We start from the raw sequence: 20,170 nt of genomic DNA, 5'->3' as shown, positions 1-20,170 counted from the left end.
AAACATTACAAGAAAGAACAGGATATCTAGTTTGTTGAATAATATTTTATTTTCGTGTGATTCAATGTTCGATTTGTTGGGCTTTCTTTGAATCACTGAATTTTCTATCTTATTTGAGTTGTTCCACCAATATACTTAATTTAAAATACTTTCATTTTTTATGACTCATTTTTTATGTTGTTTAAAATTTGAAATTGTGGTGTATTAAGCAGAGGGCATGAAGTATCCTGTATTTGCAAACTTAGTCCCCACTGTGTTGTTTGAAAATCTATTGCTTTCCCAATTTTAGCATGGTATGGTAATGAAAGCGCGTGTGCTTCTGACTCTCATTTCTATTTGAAAAAAAAAAAACAAGTTTAGTTTACTTGTTTAGTGGATTGGAAAGGAAAAGGAAAATGGGTTTGAAGGTAGGAAGGTCACCACCTTACAAGGGCGCTAGATGGGTCTCTCTGCTCTGCATTGCGAGCTTCTGCTTAGGTGTTTTTGTTGTCAACAGGTACTATTTTACTACTGTGAGTGTGACAAGCGACATGTTCATGTCTTTTTACTAGTATATTATAGACAATAAAGCTGGGGCAAATTTATAGGTAAATTATGGGGCACCGACCTCTACAGATTTTATGTAGTATGCGTGAATTGAATGTCAGTATTGGTAATTAGCTGCAGACGCCATTGAATCAACATCTTACATAGTTTTGGCATTAAGAGTATTGCTACATAGTCGTATTCCATGTGTATTGTTAAAATTCTATGTTAGTTTCTTGCAACATCTAGTATGCCTTTGACAACACGTTGAGTTACTTTTTCTTAGGTTATTGACAGTGCCTGGTTCTGTTAGAACAGTGAACGATGCTATATCTGTGGAACATATGTCACAGGAACTTCATCCTGTTCTTGAGTGCGAGAAAAAGGCAAGTCAGCTGGAATGTGACGTTTTTGGCCTCATAGTTACACAAAATAAGTAGATAAACTGATTCCTGGGGTGGTTGATGTTGATACAGGATACTTCTCTGGTAGCAGAAGATATTCTCTTCAATGTTTCTAAAACACACGATGTAATCATGTAACTTTCTGTGCCCTCCCTTCAATATACAGGTTCCAAGCTAGTGATTATATTCATTAAAAGGAGAATTAAGTTTTGAATCTCATCTTTGATTCTACGTAATAATCCAATATCATTGTGTTCACAAAACTTTTAGGGAATTGGACAAAACCATATCTTCTCTGGAAATGAAGCTCGCTGCTGCTAGAGCACAAAATGAAGAAATAGCTGCTGTTGGTAGGAAACCAGTAATTGAGCCTTTGAATAACCGCCCTAAGGTTTTCTATGTAATGGGAATCATTACTGCTTTCAGCAGCAGAAAACGCAGGGATTCAATTAGGGAAACTTGGATGCCTCAAGGTTTGATTACCAAACGTGTATGGAAATTTTCTTAAACCAAGAAATATTGTTGGTTAACATTGCTTTGATTAACCGTATAGGGGAGGATCTAAGAAAGTTGGAAAACGAGAAGGGCATTATCATACGGTTTGTAATAGGACACAGGTAAATTGACATTGGAGATTGAATGATTCTTAGAAAGGATTTCTGTTATGCAGTCACTGTTCTCTTTTCATAATAATAATGGACTGTGATGATGCCCAGTGCAACCCCAGGTGGAGTCTTGGATCATGCTATAGATGCTGAGGATGCACAACATAATGATTTCTTACGACTGGTAAGTTTGTTGTTCTTAGTGCACGCCATGTACTCTTTATCTTATTCCATTTCATGCTTTCGTGTTTGTCTATTAGCAAGATAACTTGAGTTACATTTTACTGCCCCTTTCCAAAAGAAGTTAAGAGCGAACCTTTCAATTGTATAAATATGAAACTGACAATCTTTCACCTTCCTGAAAAAAAAAAATGTATGGCATTGACATCTACAGTTTATACATTCTTTTAATAGTTTATGCATTTATTAATGAATATGCTTAACATGTATGAGTGTCTCTATATATATGCCTGTAAAAAGAGATGTCCATTGATCTAGCATGCAGTTAATGTTTATCATAAAACACTCTTCTCACTGATAAAAAAAAAAAAAAAAAAAAAAAAAAAACAGTACACCTTTTTTTCTTTATCTTCTGTCCTCCTGTGTCCTTTGCCCATCTGTATGCATGATCTTCACATTGGAATATGTCTTACTACTTTCAAGTCTATCATCTACAATATGCCATTACAGTTTTAAGTTTAATCAAGATAGAAGAGAGAACAATAGTGTGCCATAACTCTTTAGTTGGATTTTGTTGACTGAGCATTTTACTACATGATAAAGACATCTTGCCTTGCAGAATCATGTGGAGGGATATCATGAGCTGTCCTCTAAGACTCAAATATACTTTTCAACTGCAGCAGCAAAATGGGATGCTGACTTCTTTATTAAAGTTGACGATGATGTGCATGTCAATCTGGGTTAGTACAAGCTTATTCAAATTCCTTTTATCTAAATGCTGAGCAATAGTGAGTCCACACTAATTAGGAGAGTACAACAAGAACTACACAAGATTGAGCTAATTCATACTGCCTATAAGATGTTTCATTATCCATGTTGCTCCATTTAAGCATGCTCGATCCAATATTTATAAATTTCGGTTCTCTACATTTCTACTTGCATTTAATTCTCTATTAAAGATTTGAGTCCTAGAAAATATTGGACCTAAGTAGACGTACAAATATGACTAGAACTTATTTGCAGCTAAATTAGTATTGCCTGTGTAGGTTGCTCACAGTGCTAGTCCCTTGCACAGATAAAAGAGGAGAATTATTATAGGTCTATATTAAGCATTAAGCTAGTCAATTAATAATGCATCCTCCCAACACTAAGTAGGAGAGGGATGAATATGTACTAATTCCATATTTTGTCACAGGTGTTGTAGGTTCATTGTTAGACCGTCATCGATCTAAACCTTGTGTGTACGTGGGTTGCATGAAATCTGGACCCGTTCTCTCACAGAAGTAAGATTCTAGATCCATAATGAGCTTCTACAGTTGTACTTCAAGGTTCAAAATTTTCAAGTATGACATACTTTTTGTGCAGAGGAGTGAAGTACCATGAACCCGAATACTGGAAATTTGGTGAGGAGGGAAATAAGTATTTTAGGCATGCAACTGGACAAATATATGCAATCTCCAAGGATTTGGCTACCTACATATCGATCAATGGGTACACCTCTCGCTTGATAAATTTTTTCTCAAGGTTTCTGTTTATTGCATATCCATGTGCTTTACTTGTGACATGTACTGTTTATTCATAAAGAATTTGTGGTCAGACACATTCTACATAGGTATGCAAATGAAGATGTTTCTCTTGGTTCTTGGTTTATTGGGCTTGATGTTGAACATATTGATGAACGGAGTTTGTGCTGTGGAACACCCCCAGGTAAGATTTACTCGAATACTCTATGTGATGTACTGGTTTCTGGTACGAGAGTTGATGATTGTTGACATTGCTAGTCTATAACTCAAACAAGTTGTTAATAATTTAGTGTAGCCAAGTAGTCCTTAGATCTATATATATTATGGCATGAAAATTCCAACACAGAATTCTACTCATTTGATTATTTGGCCTCTTAATTGAAAGATTGCGAGTGGAAGGCCCAAGCTGGGAACATTTGTGCTGCATCGTTCGATTGGAGCTGTAGTGGAATTTGTAAATCAGTGGAAAGGATGGAAGAGGTCCACCAGCGATGTGGAGAGGGAAATGGAGCAATATGGCATACTAGTTTCTGAAAATTTATGATCATATGCATTGTGCAGTTAAATTCTTTTCGTTGTTACTCCAATCGTAGGGATGTGATGTGATGGCCCAATTTTTTACTTGAAATACTAAATTGGAAGTTTATTAGTTGGGCAGAAAACTGATGTTCCAAAGCTGCTGAGGGGCGAAATATGTTACTACCATTAATTGATTGTTGAAAAAATTGAGTGGACGGAATATGCATGTTCAACATGTTAGTGAAAGGGATGGAAATCAAATTGCAATAATTATTAGGTTGCAAAATTTGCTATGATTGAAGTGAAAATGATGAATGACATGTTTATGGATCCACACTGCATTAGAAGAAGAAAATGGGTCCATGTAAATTACTCCAATAATTGTACATGTAATTGTCGTGTCCAAATAACAAACAAGACTATTTACCACATGCGCCGACCACTGTTTCCATGTTGTCAAGAGTTAGGTTTGGTCGGAGATAAGCCATTTTAATTTGTCGACTTGGTTTCCTTTTGAATTTGACCTTAAACCATGTTTAAAGTTTCATCCAAACTCTTTAATCTTCTATCCACATTTAATTAATACTCATATACAATTGTAGTTGTATTTTTTTTTTATCTCTAAACTCTTATCACTTGCAAAATATAAATTTCCACTATTTTATGTTGCCTCTTCTGAATTCCTACAAATTATCACTCAAGCTTGTTCATAAGCTTAATTCCCTTTGCTTATACACATCTTCCTCATGTATAAAAATAAATCCAATAAGGGTGATATATTATTCACTTCCAAAAAGAAATGTTTTTAATTTATGAATAAAGAAAAAACCTTTTTTGATTTTGTTGGTGCACACCCTAATGAAAACACTATTCGATTTGCTTATCTCTAGGGACTTTACTTATGAAGAAGAGGAGAGATACCCACTATCACTAAACATCCAAACTGTGTTAAACGTGAGAATTTTGTGGTAACACTATTTCTCACTCTTTTATGATAAGGACTCACCATTCACCAACCTACCAATAGTATAGAGAAAAATAAAAACAAAAACGAAGCCAATTGAGTTGACATCACTGGTTAGGGGTATGCGAGTAAGGTGAGATATTTTAAAATTAAATATTTTATCATAAACTTAATCATGAGATATTTCACCTTATTTAATTCAACTTGAAATTATTTTATATCATCTTTATGTATACTAATCCGGAATCCCAATGCCAAATAGTAATTTTCCATAAAGTAGGAATGATATTAGTGGTACAAAGTTGATGGTCAAAGGACAAATAAAAGAGAAAAGAGCCTTAGTCAAATGGTTTGAACGAGAGATGTAAACGCGGTGGTACTACTACTCCAAGACTTGACTTTTAAGTATTTAACCAACCCCATACTCCTATGTCAAACAAAACCCGCATACACAAAAAAAATTTCCAACACAAACTTAAAACTTATATAAGCACCACTTGTTTTTCTAATCAAATATCACAATATAAAATGACAATTCATCACTTTGTATTCCGGGCTATTTGAAAAGCACAACCACCAGAAGCAATTGTTATTCCCTGGTCGAACATAAAAACTAAAATCCTGAGGAGCAAAAATGAAAAGAGGCCCTACCAGCAATCGGCTAACACGTTTCTCTACCTCTACATCCTTATCCTCTTTTCCCTAAATCTAATTCCTTTTATCTTCCATTTATTTAAGTAAAAAATATAACTCTTTCTTTCCTGCTATCTATCTGTCTTTAGGGTTGTTTTTATTTATCTTTATCTTTCTCTATCTTCTTCTTCTTCTTTCTTTTTTTTTTTTTTTTTTTTTTTTTTTTTGAATCCCTCGACTCTTCGCCGTGCTCAAAGTTTATATACCTTTTTAACGATTGAATTGGGGGTTGTTTCTTCTTTTTTATTATGGGTTTGGTAGCGGCTTTGCTTGAGATTTTACAAAGACCAACTTTTGGGGAGGTAATATTAGAGCTGGGGATGTTTATGGCACCCATCTGGATTGCTGTTCTTGTTGGGGTCTTGGTTGGATGGTCATGGAAGCCCAAGTGGGCTAATCTTGCCATTGATTCTGTACCTACAACACATGTTCCTGCTCTCCAAAACCTGTCTTTTGGCTTTTCAACTCTCAAATTGCAAGTTCCCTCTTGGATCAAGGAAACTCACTCCCCGCCCTCCATTTCATCCTCTACCTCCAGGTTTGTTCCAAAGTCTTGCTCATATTCTCCTTTACATAGATGTTACCTATTTTTGAAAACTAATTTAAAACAACACGATCCGCTCACATGCAGTTGAGGATTAAAACATTTGGCTATTTTTATAAAAGAAATTGGGTTACTTATGAAAATCTTTATAAAAATGAATAGATATTAATTTGTACTAAATTTAGAAGTCGAAAATGTTTTTAACTTAATAATCTATATATCCGAGTTAAAGATATTGAACCAAATGGTTAGTTCAAATTCATTAACGTGGATTAAAACTTTTTAATACCTATGAAAGAACATGAAGTTATTCTACAAGCTTAAGTTTGCCTCAACTAAAACGGGTTTTGAAAATTGAAGTACTTGTAACAAAATAGTGAAAGAAAGGTCATTAAAAATCTCCCGGGAATTCATTTAAGTTAGATAAAAAGTTGAGTAATCACAGTAAACAATGAGTCCCTTTGGGACTGCCGCTACCTGTTTCAGCTACTGCTGGTTTTTGAGTTTTAACCCAATAATATTTGCTTCCCTTTCGCGACTTGGTGGAGGTTGACTCGAAGAGAGGAATATGCAAGAGATGGTGGAGTCCAATGGACTCAAATGGGAGAGTGCATGCAAAGAAAACAAAGAACAAGAATTAGTAACTAATCAAGAAGGGAGCTGAGACTAATTTAACATGTAAACAAACTCAAACAACATTTAATAATGCAAATTAAGTCTGCCAACGTAAAGAGGGAAAAAAAGGAAACAAGGAGTACAACTTCCAATCCTAATACATTTGCCTCATATGCAAAAATAGAAGTCAACATAATCGCAATTTTAATCACAAATAAGTGTGGAAGGCATAGTTAAAAGCATTCTTGCACCAACTTTAACCAACAAGAGCTATATCATTTAGGGGTCGTTTGGTTGGAAGCTTCTAGGCATCCTCGAGCTCGTGCTAAGCACGCGGAGTGTACAAATTGAAGGAGAAAAGGGGACATTGAGGCGGCGAAATGAGGATTTAGGGCTGGGTTCGTCTGGTTGAGCGTTGTTGGCGCGTGTTGTGAGCGAGAAGAAAGAGCGAGGGGTCTGGGTTGAATTGGAGTTGGGCTGGGTGTTTCATAATGGGCCAAATGTATGGTCTTAAAAGGAAGAAAGAAAGGAGCAGGTTGTTTGGTTTCTATATTTTATCAAATCAAACTTAGATTCAAAATTAAACCGAATTTGATAAAACGGGAAGGAGATAAATCATAAATTTAACTAATTATTTAAGCTTCTTAACTTCAACAAGATAAAAATAATTATTTTGAAATAAAAGATCAACTATACCAATCAAATCACAAATTAGTTTAGGGAAATAAAACACACACTAAAACACAATTTTGGTAAAACAAATTTTCCTAATCTTTATTAAAAGTAGCAAGTATATGAATATGTATTTTATTGGGAAATGGCAACATGGCCTTGAAAATGATTTCAAAAGTATTTTTTATTTTCGAAAACAAGTATTTCAAATTGTTTGAAATTGAAGAAGCTCGAAAATTAATTAAATTGTGGAGGGTCAAAATTGGGTGTCAACAGTAGATACACAAATCCTTGACACCAATAATTATTTAATCTGCTGTTATCAGTTCATTGCAGCTGGAAGCCAAAAAATCAGTAGTAACTGATGCAGACCTTCGTTACTTAGACGGATTAGTTGAAGAGCAAGATGGAGGACCTGCTTGGATTCAGATGATGGATCGTTCTACCCCGAATATGTCCTATCAGGCTTGGCGTAGAGATCCCGAGGTAGATTTCTCTCTCCTGGCCTTATAGTATGTGTAATGATAGGAGGGATTTAATTATTTTGCACTTTCCCTTAATTGGATTACATTTTAATGTCATGCTAGACTGGACCTCCACAATATCGTAGCAGAACTGTATATGAGGATGCCACTCCAGAAATGTTGAGGGATTTCTTCTGGGATGATGAATTTCGATTGAAGTGGGATGACATGCTTATACATGCTGAAACATTGGAAGAGTGTCCTACCACTGGAACCATGGTGGTTCAGTGGGTGCGTAAGGTATTATAGTGCTCTGTCTTCACTTGTGCATACTCTTGGATTGCCTAATTGGAGTTTGACTAACCAAAATCATTCTGGTCCAGTTTCCCTTCTTTTGCAGTGATAGAGAGTACATTATAGGCCGTCGAATTTGGGAGTCAGGGCGGACATACTACTGCATCACAAAGGTAAGAGAATGAAGGCTTGTCATAAGTGCACAAGTAGTATGTGCCAATTGTGGATGTCAAACAAGTGTACACTTCGCTATCATAAATAATGTTTTTCAACATGGCATGCCATTTGTTATCTAACTTGATATCTCTTATATGAGTGAAAGCCAGCTAATCAGAGATAGAAATTGATGAATAAAATTTAAGGGTGTCATACTTTTAGACATTGTAGATTAGTTGTGAACCTGATGAGCTAATTTACATTTTTATTATCTGAGTAGAACTCAAAGAAGTGGAGTTAGTTGTACCAAACCAGCTTAAGAGGGTCCTCCTCTTTCAGATGTGTTTCTTTTGCACTTGGTATATTAGTTGTAAACTGAAGGGTGATAAGCTAAGATATGTTTTCTGTTATCTAAGTAGAGTATAGAGAAATTGGAGTACAAGTATTCAAGTCAAATTGAAGAGACTGCAGTAACTTCTTGTCAAACCATTTTCCTCCCCTGCTTTTGGCATCTCTTTTTTTTTTTTTGAGATTTTTGGAATAGACTATGCTGTGCATGTGTTAATCTGTACTCATTAACGGTCAGAAAGGCAAAAATGGATTTGATGTGTGTTCCCTTCAAAAGTAGCAGTGAACAAGACTGCAGCGAGCAGTCTAAGGCTTCATTACCCTAGTAACTTATGGAGATACATGAATGAACCTTCTCCCTCAATGAAACTTTCTTCATCCTAGTCACGTCCCATAGTCGTCCACGGGGGCTGGGTGAAATACTTAAATAGGGATTCTCTGGTGATGATGAGGAATCACTCAATACCTTGTATATATTGCACACAAGCCCTATTCCTTCCTACCTTCATGGTTATCATCAGGATCTAACAAATAAATTGTTTATATGATCTACCAATGTTTATCTCAACCAGCCATTTCATACTACTTATGGTGACCATCTGAGTCGAGCCTCCGCTCTTAGATACTTACTATCTTCAAAGTCAAGCCTTCTCTAAGGTACTTACTATTAGTTGACTGGAGTTGGATATTTCCTGTCAGATTTACATTTGAATAGTTAAGATACTTCATAATTAGCATTCAAAGGAGGAATGTTTACCTGTAGGAGAGGGGAAGACCCAAGATTAAATTGCAGGTATCCTAGTGGGAGAACCTACCTCATGTTTTTCATTGTCTGTGTCTACGTATGTGTCGTGTTACTTCAATAGAATAAAATATCAAAACTGGGTTGACCTGATATTGGTTGACAGCTGACGGTGCTTCCTGTTTTGTTTTTTTTAGCTGCCCTCTCTCACTTTATACTCTCCAATGTTACATCATTTTGCTTAAATCTTGAATAATCTTGATTTTTAAATTGTTCAGGGTGTACCATGCTCTTCTGTGCCCCGTCGCAACAAACCAAGACGTGTTGATCTCTACTATTCAAGTTGGTTCATCCGTGCAGGTAATTTGAAGTGATATTGCTAGCTTGATTGCTCAACTTCCAATAAAATTATGGAATTTACTGAACCAATTATGATGATCAACCATCAAATGTAGTTGTCCTATGGATCATGATAGGAAATGTTAGTATTAAGACTGAAACTGGAGATGTTACATTTCAATCACTGAGAAGAGTTATTTTATGACTAGACATCTAAATTGCCTTTTAATTTCTTTTGCATGAACAGCTGAATCCAAGAGAGATGGTCGGATGACTGCCTGTGAAGTATTACTCTTTCATTATGAAGACATGGGTATACCTTGGGAAATTGCAAAACTCGGGGTAAGGCAAGGTATGTGGGGAGCTGTGAGGAAGATTGACCCTGGTTTACGTGCATACCAGAAACATAGAGCGTCTGGAGACCCAATTTCACGATGTGCTTTCATGGCGCAAGTCAACACCAAAGTTGATATTGAGAATCTCAGATCAATGGGGAGCGAAACCAATCTTTCTGAGATTGAGCCTGAGGATTCACCGGAGAAGCCTGCAAGGAGGAACATACCGAGGTTCTTAGTTGTTGGTGGGGCAATTGCCCTTGCTTGTAGTCTTGATCGTGGACTCCTGACAAAAGCAGTTATATTTGGAGTTGCTAGAAGGTTTGCAGGGATTGGGAAAAGGTTGTGAAACTGCTCTAGTATGTCGAGGCATTTTATATAAACATCATTTGACCCATACTTTGGCAGCAAGGTAAGGTAGCCACTGTGAAGAGTTAGGCGAGCTAGATCCTGTGAAAAGCTGCTAGAGTTATATTATGTTGTCTTCCTTCTGTCGAGCTGCACTGTTCAGGAGATTATACTATACATGTATTCGTTGAAATTCTGGTGTCACTGAATATCTCATGCTTCAAATAAAAAGCAAAGCTGATTCTTTTATTAACTTTTTGTCTTTCTATATTTGACAATAGTTGTTGGAGGAAGTTGTTTTGTTTATTTATTTAATTATTAATGGAGTGAGCATCTTCTTTTTCTCGAGCATTCTCTGAAACTAGTTCATGGCTCATAATTGGAATGGTGGCCGGCCTTTCTCACCAAATGTGTGGTGAGTTTGAGAATTGTGAGATTTCTAATTCAAATCCTAGCAGAGACAAATATAGTAGGTGAATTAGTTGAAGATACCGGTAAAAATGGGATGGCCTTTCCATTATATTATTTGCCTCCCATCTGAAGTTACCGTGTCAAGTGACGATATGATGGGCATGCCTCATATATGCTTGTATCAGGTCAACTAATCCTGGATATATTATATTGGTCTACTCTGTTGAAGTGGAAGCTCTAATAAACTTTAAAGTAGCATTAGAAAAAATTGTTATGATCGTAGAATCACTTGAACTGTTTGCAATTGTAAATTTCATATATGACATATATTATAGTAGTATTTTCAAGTTATAGCAGTAGATTTAGACTTTCAAGTTATAGCATTAAAAATTTCAGGTTATAACAAATTTACAAAAAAAAGAAATATTTTTATTAATTGGAAAAAACTTTAAATAAAAAAAAAAGATAAACGAAAATTTAAAAAAAAAACGGAATTAGAAATAATAAAGAAAAAAACTGAAAAAATGGAAATAGATGTATTAATTAAATTTGAATTGATAGATGATAATTATTAATTAGCATAAATTTAGGAGATTCAAACTAATTAGGAATATTTGTTTTCCTTAATTCACTCTAATCTGTTAAAATTAATTTAAAAGTTTTATTTTATTCATTTTCAAAAAAAAACAAAATAAAACCAGATGTAATTGGTGTTGGTGCAACATTTAATGATATTTGTTTTAAATTGTAAGATTCATTTATTCCAGTATTTATACAGATTGTATACAACTTCATACATCTTTAAAAATACTTAATTCACGCTTGTTAAGACAATATAATTTATAATTAGGTTGTAAATTGTCCAGGATGAAAAAAATGTAATTGAGGTTGTTACAAAATACAATTATCACTATTTTACATTGGCATAATCGTTTATACAAGGTATTTATACATGTTGGATACCAATTTCATTTTTTTTTTTTTTTTTTTTTTTGTGTTAGAATATGAATTTGGATGCCAAAGGTGTACATTTTGGATACCAATTATAAGTCAGAGTTGATTCATGAACTCTAAATTAGTAGTATGATTTCTTTCTAGTTATTAAGACATTGTAAAATCATAAACTCTAAATGTTGAATCCAATTTGTATGCATTTTGTATATAACTGTTATCTCGAGAATTATTATAGTCAATGTGTAATTTATCTTTAGAATGGTGTATCCATTTGGAATGCAGTCTGTATATAACTAGTATCATGTGATTACAATAGTCAATCTGTAATTCATATGTAATTGGTATCTTTTTGAAATAAAACAGTGGATATTATATATATCAAATACTTAAAGCTGTAACAAACACAAAAATATCGTCCAAAAGTAAAAAAAAAACTTGTAATTCTAAAAAGTCTAAGGTGCAATCAACTATCTCAAATTTGATCTCCGTGGTCTTGGTGTGGGATAATTGCTGGTATTCGGAGCATGTTCTTTTGCTATGCGGGGTCCATCAAATTTGCTAGCAACAGTGCCAGTTACTTCACTCTCATTGGTCGCGCCATCATCATTCTTTGTTTTTCCATAATGTCATATGATTGTGGCATACCTTTGACAATGGTACTTTGCATCGATATCAACATAACGCATATCAAAAACTCCATTACTGATATATTCATCAAATAGACACGTGTACAAATCACAATCACTGAAAAATTTTTGAAAGAAAAATCATTTTATACCATTTTCATACCAATGTTAAAAATTTAAATACATTAATGAAGAAATTGAAAAAGAAACCTTCCTATTAGAAAAAATCCCAATTTCATATCAATATTAGACATAATTCATACAAAACAGAGTAATTTAACAATTCATACCATTTGCATACCAATTTAACAACTCATACCATTGGGCTACTGATATCAAACCAATTCCATACCAATGTCAAAACACAATTCATACCATTTGCATACCAATATTATATCACATTTCATATAATATCCCAAAATCATATATGAAAGTCAGATTCATATAAATATTATTCACATTTTGTACAAGTTTCACCCAAACAAAAGTTTCGAAACAACAATAAGCATAATGTGATATTTTTAGCAAAAAAATCACTAATTTGAATAATGTGAAAATAAATTAAATATAATACTTACCCTAACAATTTTTTTTGCCTTTTTTGGATATTCGAATTTCTGATTCCTTCTTTTTTGTTGTTCTTCTTATTGATGGTTTTGAAGATTGAGCAATTTCTACATTTGTTGCTTTTTTTCTTTTTTATTTCACTAACAAAATCAGAATTCGAATCAAAAGGGGTTTCTACAATTTTCCCCTTCCTCTTCTTTCCCTTTTGATTTGCCGGACTCACCATTTTCTTTGCTTCGTTTTTTTTCTCCTTTTGATCCTTCGACTAAGAGGAACCACACTTTGCAGGAATTTCAACATTTTTCGTGTGTAGATCTCATTCCACCATTAAATCATATAAATGTGGGAGTTCTACTGGGTTTTTTTTTTGAATGAAGAAGACGAACGTTGAAGATGGTGAGAGAGAAAAAGTTAGTTCTCTGTAAAAGAGAAACGTGGGCGTGGGGGTGGGGGTGGGGGATTTACGTGTGGGTAAAAGAGGAAGGTGGGGGTTGCTGTGTGAAATCTGGAAAAAAATCCCTAAAATGGTGTAAGAGATAATGACAATTGATTCTCTAATATTAATGTTATCCCTAAAATGGTGGAAGAGATAATGACAATTGATTCTCTAATATTAATGTTATTTCTCTTACTTATTAATTATAATGTAATTATAAAAATAATAACTAATTAATTAAATAAAATAAATTAAATTATAAATTAAAACTAATCTGTTAATATTTGTAATTAAACTGTTATAAGTAGTAATATAAAAAAAATACATCTAAAGGCATAAGATATATGAGGTGATTTTTCCTTTTATTTTCTAGTTGTGTAAATAATAGGAAGTTTTTAAAGGCGGGGGATATATACTATATAGTTGTTGCCTGAATCAAATGAGTGGAAGAAGTAAGAAAGAAAATTTAAATGAAATATGATGGAGAAATACATTGTCTTTGTTACGTATAAATAAATAAAGAAAAAGAAAAATCATTTGATTGCAATTAACCTTGGATATTTATTTGTGTTGGGTGAGAAGATGTTTCTTCTTGTGGTTGAAGGCAGACCTTAATCCTTATGCCCCAAGAATTCAGCACAAACCAGCTGGGAAATGAACCCAAATATGCATTCACACAAACAAATAAAAAAAGTGATAAAGAGTGGGGTATTAAAAAAGTCTTTTTTTTTAAAAAAAATGAAACTTGTTTTTACATTTTTTTGGGATAATGGGTGGGGGGTTTGGTAGGGCATAGGGGGTGGGTTGGTAAATTTTTTCAATTTTTTTTTATAAAAAAATTTATTGGAAAAAATTTAAAATTTTGTAACTTTTTTTTGGATGGGGTGTGGAGGGGGGTGGGGTGATAATTTTTTTCAAAAAAATACTTTTTTAATGAAAAAATTTAAAATTTTGTTAATTTTTTTTTGGGGATGGGGTGTAGAGGGGGGGGTGGTAGGGGGTAGGGGGTGTGGAGGGCTGGTAAGGAAGGTGGGGTGGTAATTTTTTTTAAAAAAATTTTAATGAAAAAATTAAAAATTTTGTTAATTTTTTTTTGGATGGGGTGTGGAAGGGGGAGGCGTAGGGGCGGGGGTGGTAATTTTTTTTTAAAAAAATTAATGAAAAAATATAAAATTTTGTTAATTTTTTTTTTGGGATGGGGTGGGGGGGTGGTAGGGGTGGGATGGTAGTTTTTTTTTATATTTTTTTGGGATAGGGGGTAGGCGGAACTGGTAGGGGTGGAGAGAAGTGATGAAAAAAACTTTGTATATGTATATATGTTAGATAATTGTATATTATACATATGTATTTGTATATATGGCAAGCGAGATTGGGAGAGGGAGGAGAGAGGCGAGCGAGATTGGGAGAGTGAGGAAAGAGGCGAGCGAGAGAGGGCAGAGAGTGGGAGAGAGGTGAATTGTATATGTATATAGGTTAGATAATTGTATATTATACATATGCATTTGTATATATGGCAAGCGAGATTGGGAGAGGGAGGAGAGAGGTGAGCGAGAGAGGGCAAAGAGTGGGAGAGAGGTGAATTGTATATGTATATAGGTTAGATAATTGTATATTATACATATGTATTTGTATATTCTGGCGAATTATACATATACAAACGTGGCTAATTATACAAACTCGAAGTTAGCCCACGTAATTAATGTATAATATTAGTCGTGAGTGATAATTATAGCAAACTATAGGTATGATGAGTAATTAAGTAATATAAGTTTGCTTAATCGCGTAATTTTTCCCATTAATTATATATAAAATTCTTAAGAAATTCTCGAGGCAGTAAAGGTTCCACAAATTGAAATCAGGAAGAAACTATTAATTAATCTATTTTCTTTACTTATTATATTGGCTCTAAAGATAAGAGGATATGGAAACAAAGGAAGAAGCTTTAACGAGATAGAAAATTATATTACTCCGTTTTGTTCATTACTTAACAAATGCAACAGTATCTTGTACCAAATCCTTTCTCTCTTTTCAAACTTTTCTATTTGGCTGTTGACAGAGTAATCAGGATACAAACCACAAGTATTTAATTGACTCCTCCGCCAGATATTATGATTTATGAATCCTCGAAAAGCCTATCCATTAAGTCCTCATCTATGGATATACTTGAAAGTTTCTTCCTATTTGGGTATTTTTTTTCCTGCCAAGTGGAACGGAGACATGTTATAATGTATACGGGAAGCTCGTTAAAAAAAAATACAATAGGAAGAAATGTAACAAACATTGAATGTTGTTTTTAACCATCCTTCCTTTTGGCAGTGTATCAATTTTGTAATAGAACCATGCATCTCAATCTTAATACTAAAATGCAACTTAATATAGGCTAAACCAAGTAAAGTAATGTATTCAACCTTTAGAATTGTGCATTCATAATTAGATCTTGTTTGTCGTAAAAAATTAGAAAATATATTTACAGTAATTTGGAATACAAAGCTAAGGGGGAAGTAACTAATATTCTAGTGGAGGGAGGGACCAGTACCAGTACCTAGATATTATTTTTAATTACTATAATAATAATTTAATTAACACGAGACATAGGAATGTCAAGTGGTAGCGGTAGGAGGGAGTTGGTTTAGTTTTTTAGATACTAGGAGACAACCGGACGGGCCCATTGCAAGGCCCAAGTTGCAGTCCAGCCGTGAATCAACAAAGAGAGGGCCCATAATACTGTCGATGAGCATTTCCCTATAATACAGTGTCCACAGTTGCCTTCCGCTAAGGGATAGCCACCCGCTATTCTCTTGACACGTGTCACTTAAACCTGCTACAAATAAGGCAGGCACCTCCTCATTCTCACTCACTCACACAGCTCAACAAGTGGTAACTTTTACTCATCTCCTCCAATTATTTCTGATTTCATGCATGTTTCCCTACATTCTATTATGAATCGTGTTATGGTGTATAAACGTTGTTTCATATCTCATCTCATCTATTCTGATTTTGATTCTCTTGCCTACTGTAATCGGTGATAAATGTGAATGCTTCCTTTCTTCTCAGAAATCAATTTCTGTTTTGTTTTTGTTCATCTGTAGCTTATTCTCTGGTAGATTCCCCTTTTTGTAGACCACACATCACATGGCAAGCATCACAGCTTCACACCACTTTGTGTCAAGAAGCCAAACTTCACTAGACACCAAATCAACCTTGTCACAGATAGGACTCAGGAACCATACTCTGACTCACAATGGTTTAAGGGCTGTTAACAAGCTTGATGGGCTCCAATCAACAACTAATACTAAGGTAACACCCAAGATGGCATCCAGAACTGAGACCAAGAGACCTGGATGCTCAGCTACCATTGTTTGTGGAAAGGGAATGAACTTGATCTTTGTGGGTACTGAGGTTGGTCCTTGGAGCAAAACTGGTGGACTAGGTGATGTTCTTGGTGGACTACCACCAGCCCTTGCAGTAAGTCTGTCTTTCATTTGGTTACCTACTCATTCATTACTTATTTTGTTTAGTTAGTTTCTACTGCATCAGTCTTTTTATCATTTAGGCCCGCGGACATCGGGTAATGACAATATCCCCCCGTTATGACCAATACAAAGATGCTTGGGATACTAGCGTTGCGGTTGAGGTACATCTTCCTATATTGATACGGTACAATATTGTTCTCTTACATTTCCTGATTCAAGAATGTGATCTGCAGGTCAAAGTTGGAGACAGCATCGAAATTGTTCGTTTCTTTCACTGCTATAAACGTGGGGTTGATCGTGTTTTTGTTGACCACCCAATGTTCTTGGAGAAAGTAAGCATATTATGATTATGAATCCGTCCTGAGGGATACGCAGAACAGGTCATTTTGAATATCTTTTAACTCTACTGGTGCTTTTACTCTTTTAAGGTTTGGGGCAAAACTGCTTCAAAAATCTATGGCCCCAAAGCTGGACTAGATTATCTGGACAATGAACTTAGGTTCAGCTTGTTGTGTCAAGTAAGTTAGTTACTTGTTATACTGTTGTCTTGTCTTGATTTTTATGTGGCATTTTACTCTTTTGTCTTTAATCGTTTTTTTAACCTTGTTTTCTCAGGCAGCCCTAGAGGCACCTAAAGTTTTGAATTTGAACAGTAGCAACTACTTCTCAGGACCATATGGTAATTAACACATCCTAGTTTCAGAAAACTCCTTACTATATCATTGTAGGTAATCATCTTTATTTTGCCTATTCCTGCAGGAGAGGATGTTCTCTTCATTGCCAATGATTGGCACACTGCTCTCATTCCTTGCTACTTGAAGTCAATGTACCAGTCCAGAGGAATCTATTTGAATGCCAAGGTAAAATTTCTTTCTATTCACTTGATTGCACTTTACCCTGCAAATCAGTAAGGTTGTATTAATATATGATAAATTTCACATTGCCTCCAGGTTGCTTTCTGCATCCATAACATTGCCTACCAAGGCCGATTTTCTTTCTCTGACTTCCCTCTTCTCAATCTTCCTGATGAATTCAGGGGTTCTTTTGATTTCATTGATGGGTATGTATTTAATGCTTGAAATCAGACCACCAACTTTTGAAGCTCTTTTGATGCTAGTAAATTGAGTTTTTAAAATTTTGCAGATATGAGAAGCCTGTTAAGGGTAGGAAAATCAACTGGATGAAGGCTGGGATATTAGAATCACATAGGGTGGTTACAGTGAGCCCATACTATGCCCAAGAACTTGTCTCTGCTGTTGACAAAGGTGTTGAATTGGACAATGTCCTTCGTAAGACTTGCATAACTGGGATTGTGAATGGCATGGATACACAAGAGTGGAACCCAGCGACTGACAAATACACAGATGTCAAATACGATATAACCACTGTAAGATAAGATTTTTCCGACTCCAGTATATACTAAATTATTTTGTATGTTTATGAAATTAAAGAGTTCTTGCTAATCAAAATCTCTATACAGGTCATGGACGCAAAACCTTTACTAAAGGAGGCTCTTCAAGCAGCAGTTGGCTTGCCTGTTGACAAGAAGATCCCTTTGATTGGCTTCATCGGCAGACTTGAGGAGCAGAAAGGTTCAGATATTCTTGTTGCTGCAATTCACAAGTTCATCGGATTGGATGTTCAAATTGTAGTCCTTGTAAGTACCAAATTGACTCATGGTATCTCTCTTGTTGAGTTTACTTGTGCTGAAACTGAAATTGACCTGCTACTCATCCTATGCATCAGGGAACTGGCAAAAAGGAGTTTGAGCAGGAGATTGAACAGCTCGAAGTGTTGTACCCTAACAAAGCTAAAGGAGTGGCAAAATTCAATGTCCCTTTGGCTCACATGATCACTGCTGGTGCTGATTTTATGTTGGTTCCAAGCAGATTTGAACCTTGTGGTCTCATTCAGTTACATGCTATGCGATATGGAACAGTAAGAACTATAAGAGCTTGTACCTTTTTACTGAGTTTTAAAAAAAGAATCATAAGACCTTGTTTTCCATCTAAAGTTTATTAGCCAACTAAATGTTACTGCAGCAAGCTTTTCATTTCTGAAAATTGGTTATCTGATTTTAACATAATCACATGTGAGTCAGGTGCCAATCTGTGCATCGACTGGTGGACTTGTTGACACTGTGAAAGAAGGCTATACTGGATTCCATATGGGAGCCTTCAATGTTGAAGTATGTGATTTTACATCAATTGTGTACTTGCACATGGTCCATTCTCGTCTTGATATATCCCTTGTTGCATAAACATTAACTTATTGCTTCTTGAATTTGGTTAGTGCGATGTTGTTGACCCAGCTGATGTGCTTAAGATAGTAACAACAGTTGCTAGAGCTCTTGCAGTCTATGGCACCCTCGCGTTTGCTGAGATGATAAAAAATTGCATGTCAGAGGAGCTCTCCTGGAAGGTAGGTGTCAATTTGATAATTTGCGTAGGTACTTCAGTTTGTTGTTCTCGTCAGCACTGATGGATGCCAACTGGTGTTCTTGCAGGAACCTGCCAAGAAATGGGAGACATTGCTATTGGGCTTAGGAGCTTCTGGCAGTGAACCCGGTGTTGAAGGGGAAGAAATCGCTCCACTTGCCAAGGAAAATGTAGCCACTCCTTAAATGAGCTTTGGTTATCCTTGTTTCAACAATAAGATCATTAAGCAAACGTATTTACTAGCGAACTATGTAGAACCCTATTATGGGGTCTCAATCATCTACAAAATGATTGGTTTTTGCTGGGGAGCAGCAGCATATTAGGCTGTAAAATCCTGGTTAATGTTTTTGTAGGTAAGGGCTATTTAAGGTGGTGTGGATCAAAGTCAATAGAAAATAGTTATTACTTACGTTTGCAAGTAAATACTTAGTAATGTAGCATAAATAATACTAGTAGCTAATATATATGCGTGAATTTGTTGTACCTTTTCTTGCATAATTATTTGCAGTACATATATAATGAAAATTACCCAAGGAATCAATGTTTCTTGCTCCGTCCTCCTTTGATGATTTTTTACTCAATACAGAGCTAGTGTGTTAAGTTATAAATTTTGTTTAAAAGAAGTAATCAATTTCAAATTAGTTGTTTGGTCATATGAAAGAAGCTGCCAGGCTAACTTTGAGGAGATGGCTATTGAATTTCAAAGTGATTATGTGAAAACAATGCAACATCTATGTCAATCAACACTTAAATTATTGCATTTAGAAAGATATTTTTGAGCCCATGACATATTCATTCATAAAGTAAGGTAGTATGTATGATTGAATGGCCTACAGCTCAATCAAAGCATCTCCTTTACATAACGGCACCTGTCTCTTTGTCTACTACTCTATTGGTAGTAGTAGTAGTAATTTTACAATCCAAATTGAATAGTAAAAAGATGCTCTCTATTTACTAAAGTAGTAGTATTATTCTTTCGTTACTCTAAAGCAACA

The 20,170-nt window shown here is 35.0% G+C and overlaps 3 protein-coding genes across 4 annotated transcripts in view; all 3 read left to right on the top strand.

Moving 5' to 3' along the window:
* Positions 1–395: 395 nt before the first annotated feature.
* On the top strand, positions 396–3,771 carry LOC125826779 (beta-1,6-galactosyltransferase GALT31A). Its single transcript, XM_049506116.1, has 11 exons — positions 396–496; positions 812–911; positions 1,002–1,063; positions 1,200–1,402; positions 1,483–1,546; positions 1,646–1,718; positions 2,334–2,454; positions 2,910–2,997; positions 3,080–3,205; positions 3,312–3,421; positions 3,623–3,771. Exons 1-11 carry the CDS (start codon positions 396–398, stop codon positions 3,769–3,771), a joined length of 1,197 nt encoding a protein of 398 aa, XP_049362073.1.
* Positions 3,772–5,284: 1,513 nt separating this feature from the next.
* LOC125826617 (uncharacterized) overlaps positions 5,285–20,170 on the top strand; it is a 72,875-nt gene continuing 57,989 nt past the window's right edge. The window contains exons 1-6 of one of the 2 annotated variants that reach the window (XM_049505970.1): positions 5,285–5,951; positions 7,571–7,730; positions 7,832–8,008; positions 8,092–8,175; positions 9,527–9,608; positions 9,835–10,285. In XM_049505970.1, the coding sequence (XP_049361927.1) occupies positions 5,662–5,951; positions 7,571–7,730; positions 7,832–8,008; positions 8,092–8,175; positions 9,527–9,608; positions 9,835–10,271 (1,230 nt within the window). In that variant the 5' untranslated portion in view covers positions 5,285–5,661 and the 3' untranslated portion in view covers positions 10,272–10,285. Of the gene's footprint in view, positions 5,952–7,570; positions 7,731–7,831; positions 8,009–8,091; positions 8,176–9,526; positions 9,609–9,834; positions 10,524–20,170 lie in introns of those variants that run through there. The other variant, XM_049505969.1, reaches the window with a different exon arrangement.
* LOC125826610 (granule-bound starch synthase 1, chloroplastic/amyloplastic) lies at positions 16,141–19,487 on the top strand. The gene is made up of 13 exons (XM_049505961.1): positions 16,141–16,729; positions 16,818–16,898; positions 16,971–17,069; positions 17,166–17,255; positions 17,353–17,416; positions 17,497–17,597; positions 17,688–17,797; positions 17,881–18,124; positions 18,218–18,394; positions 18,484–18,675; positions 18,839–18,925; positions 19,030–19,158; positions 19,244–19,487. The coding sequence occupies exons 1-13, from the start codon at positions 16,397–16,399 to the stop codon at positions 19,358–19,360; spliced, it is 1,824 nt and encodes a 607-aa protein (XP_049361918.1). The 5' UTR covers positions 16,141–16,396; the 3' UTR covers positions 19,361–19,487.

Source organism: Solanum verrucosum, unplaced genomic scaffold (assembly GCF_900185275.1).
Source record: "Solanum verrucosum unplaced genomic scaffold, falcon-dt-bn FXZP01000060.1, whole genome shotgun sequence".
Taxonomy (NCBI): domain Eukaryota; kingdom Viridiplantae; phylum Streptophyta; class Magnoliopsida; order Solanales; family Solanaceae; genus Solanum; species Solanum verrucosum.
The sequence above is the reverse complement of the archived record's forward strand: the minus strand, read 5'-3'. Positions and strand labels throughout refer to the sequence as shown.

Bases quoted from the DNA above. Each gene is read 5' to 3' on its own strand.
- LOC125826779 (XM_049506116.1), top strand. From the start codon at position 396: ATGGGTTTGAAGGTAGGAAGGTCACCACCTTACAAGGGCGCTAGATGG. The intron at 1,547-1,645 runs GTAAATTGACAT...GATGATGCCCAG, and splicing joins CGGTTTGTAATAGGACACAG to TGCAACCCCAGGTGGAGTCT. The intron at 3,206-3,311 runs GTACACCTCTCG...ATTTGTGGTCAG, and splicing joins ACCTACATATCGATCAATGG to ACACATTCTACATAGGTATG.
- LOC125826610 (XM_049505961.1), top strand. From the start codon at position 16,397: ATGGCAAGCATCACAGCTTCACACCACTTTGTGTCAAGAAGCCAAACT. The intron at 16,899-16,970 runs GTACATCTTCCT...TGTGATCTGCAG, and splicing joins ATACTAGCGTTGCGGTTGAG to GTCAAAGTTGGAGACAGCAT. The intron at 17,798-17,880 runs GTATGTATTTAA...AAAATTTTGCAG, and splicing joins TCTTTTGATTTCATTGATGG to ATATGAGAAGCCTGTTAAGG.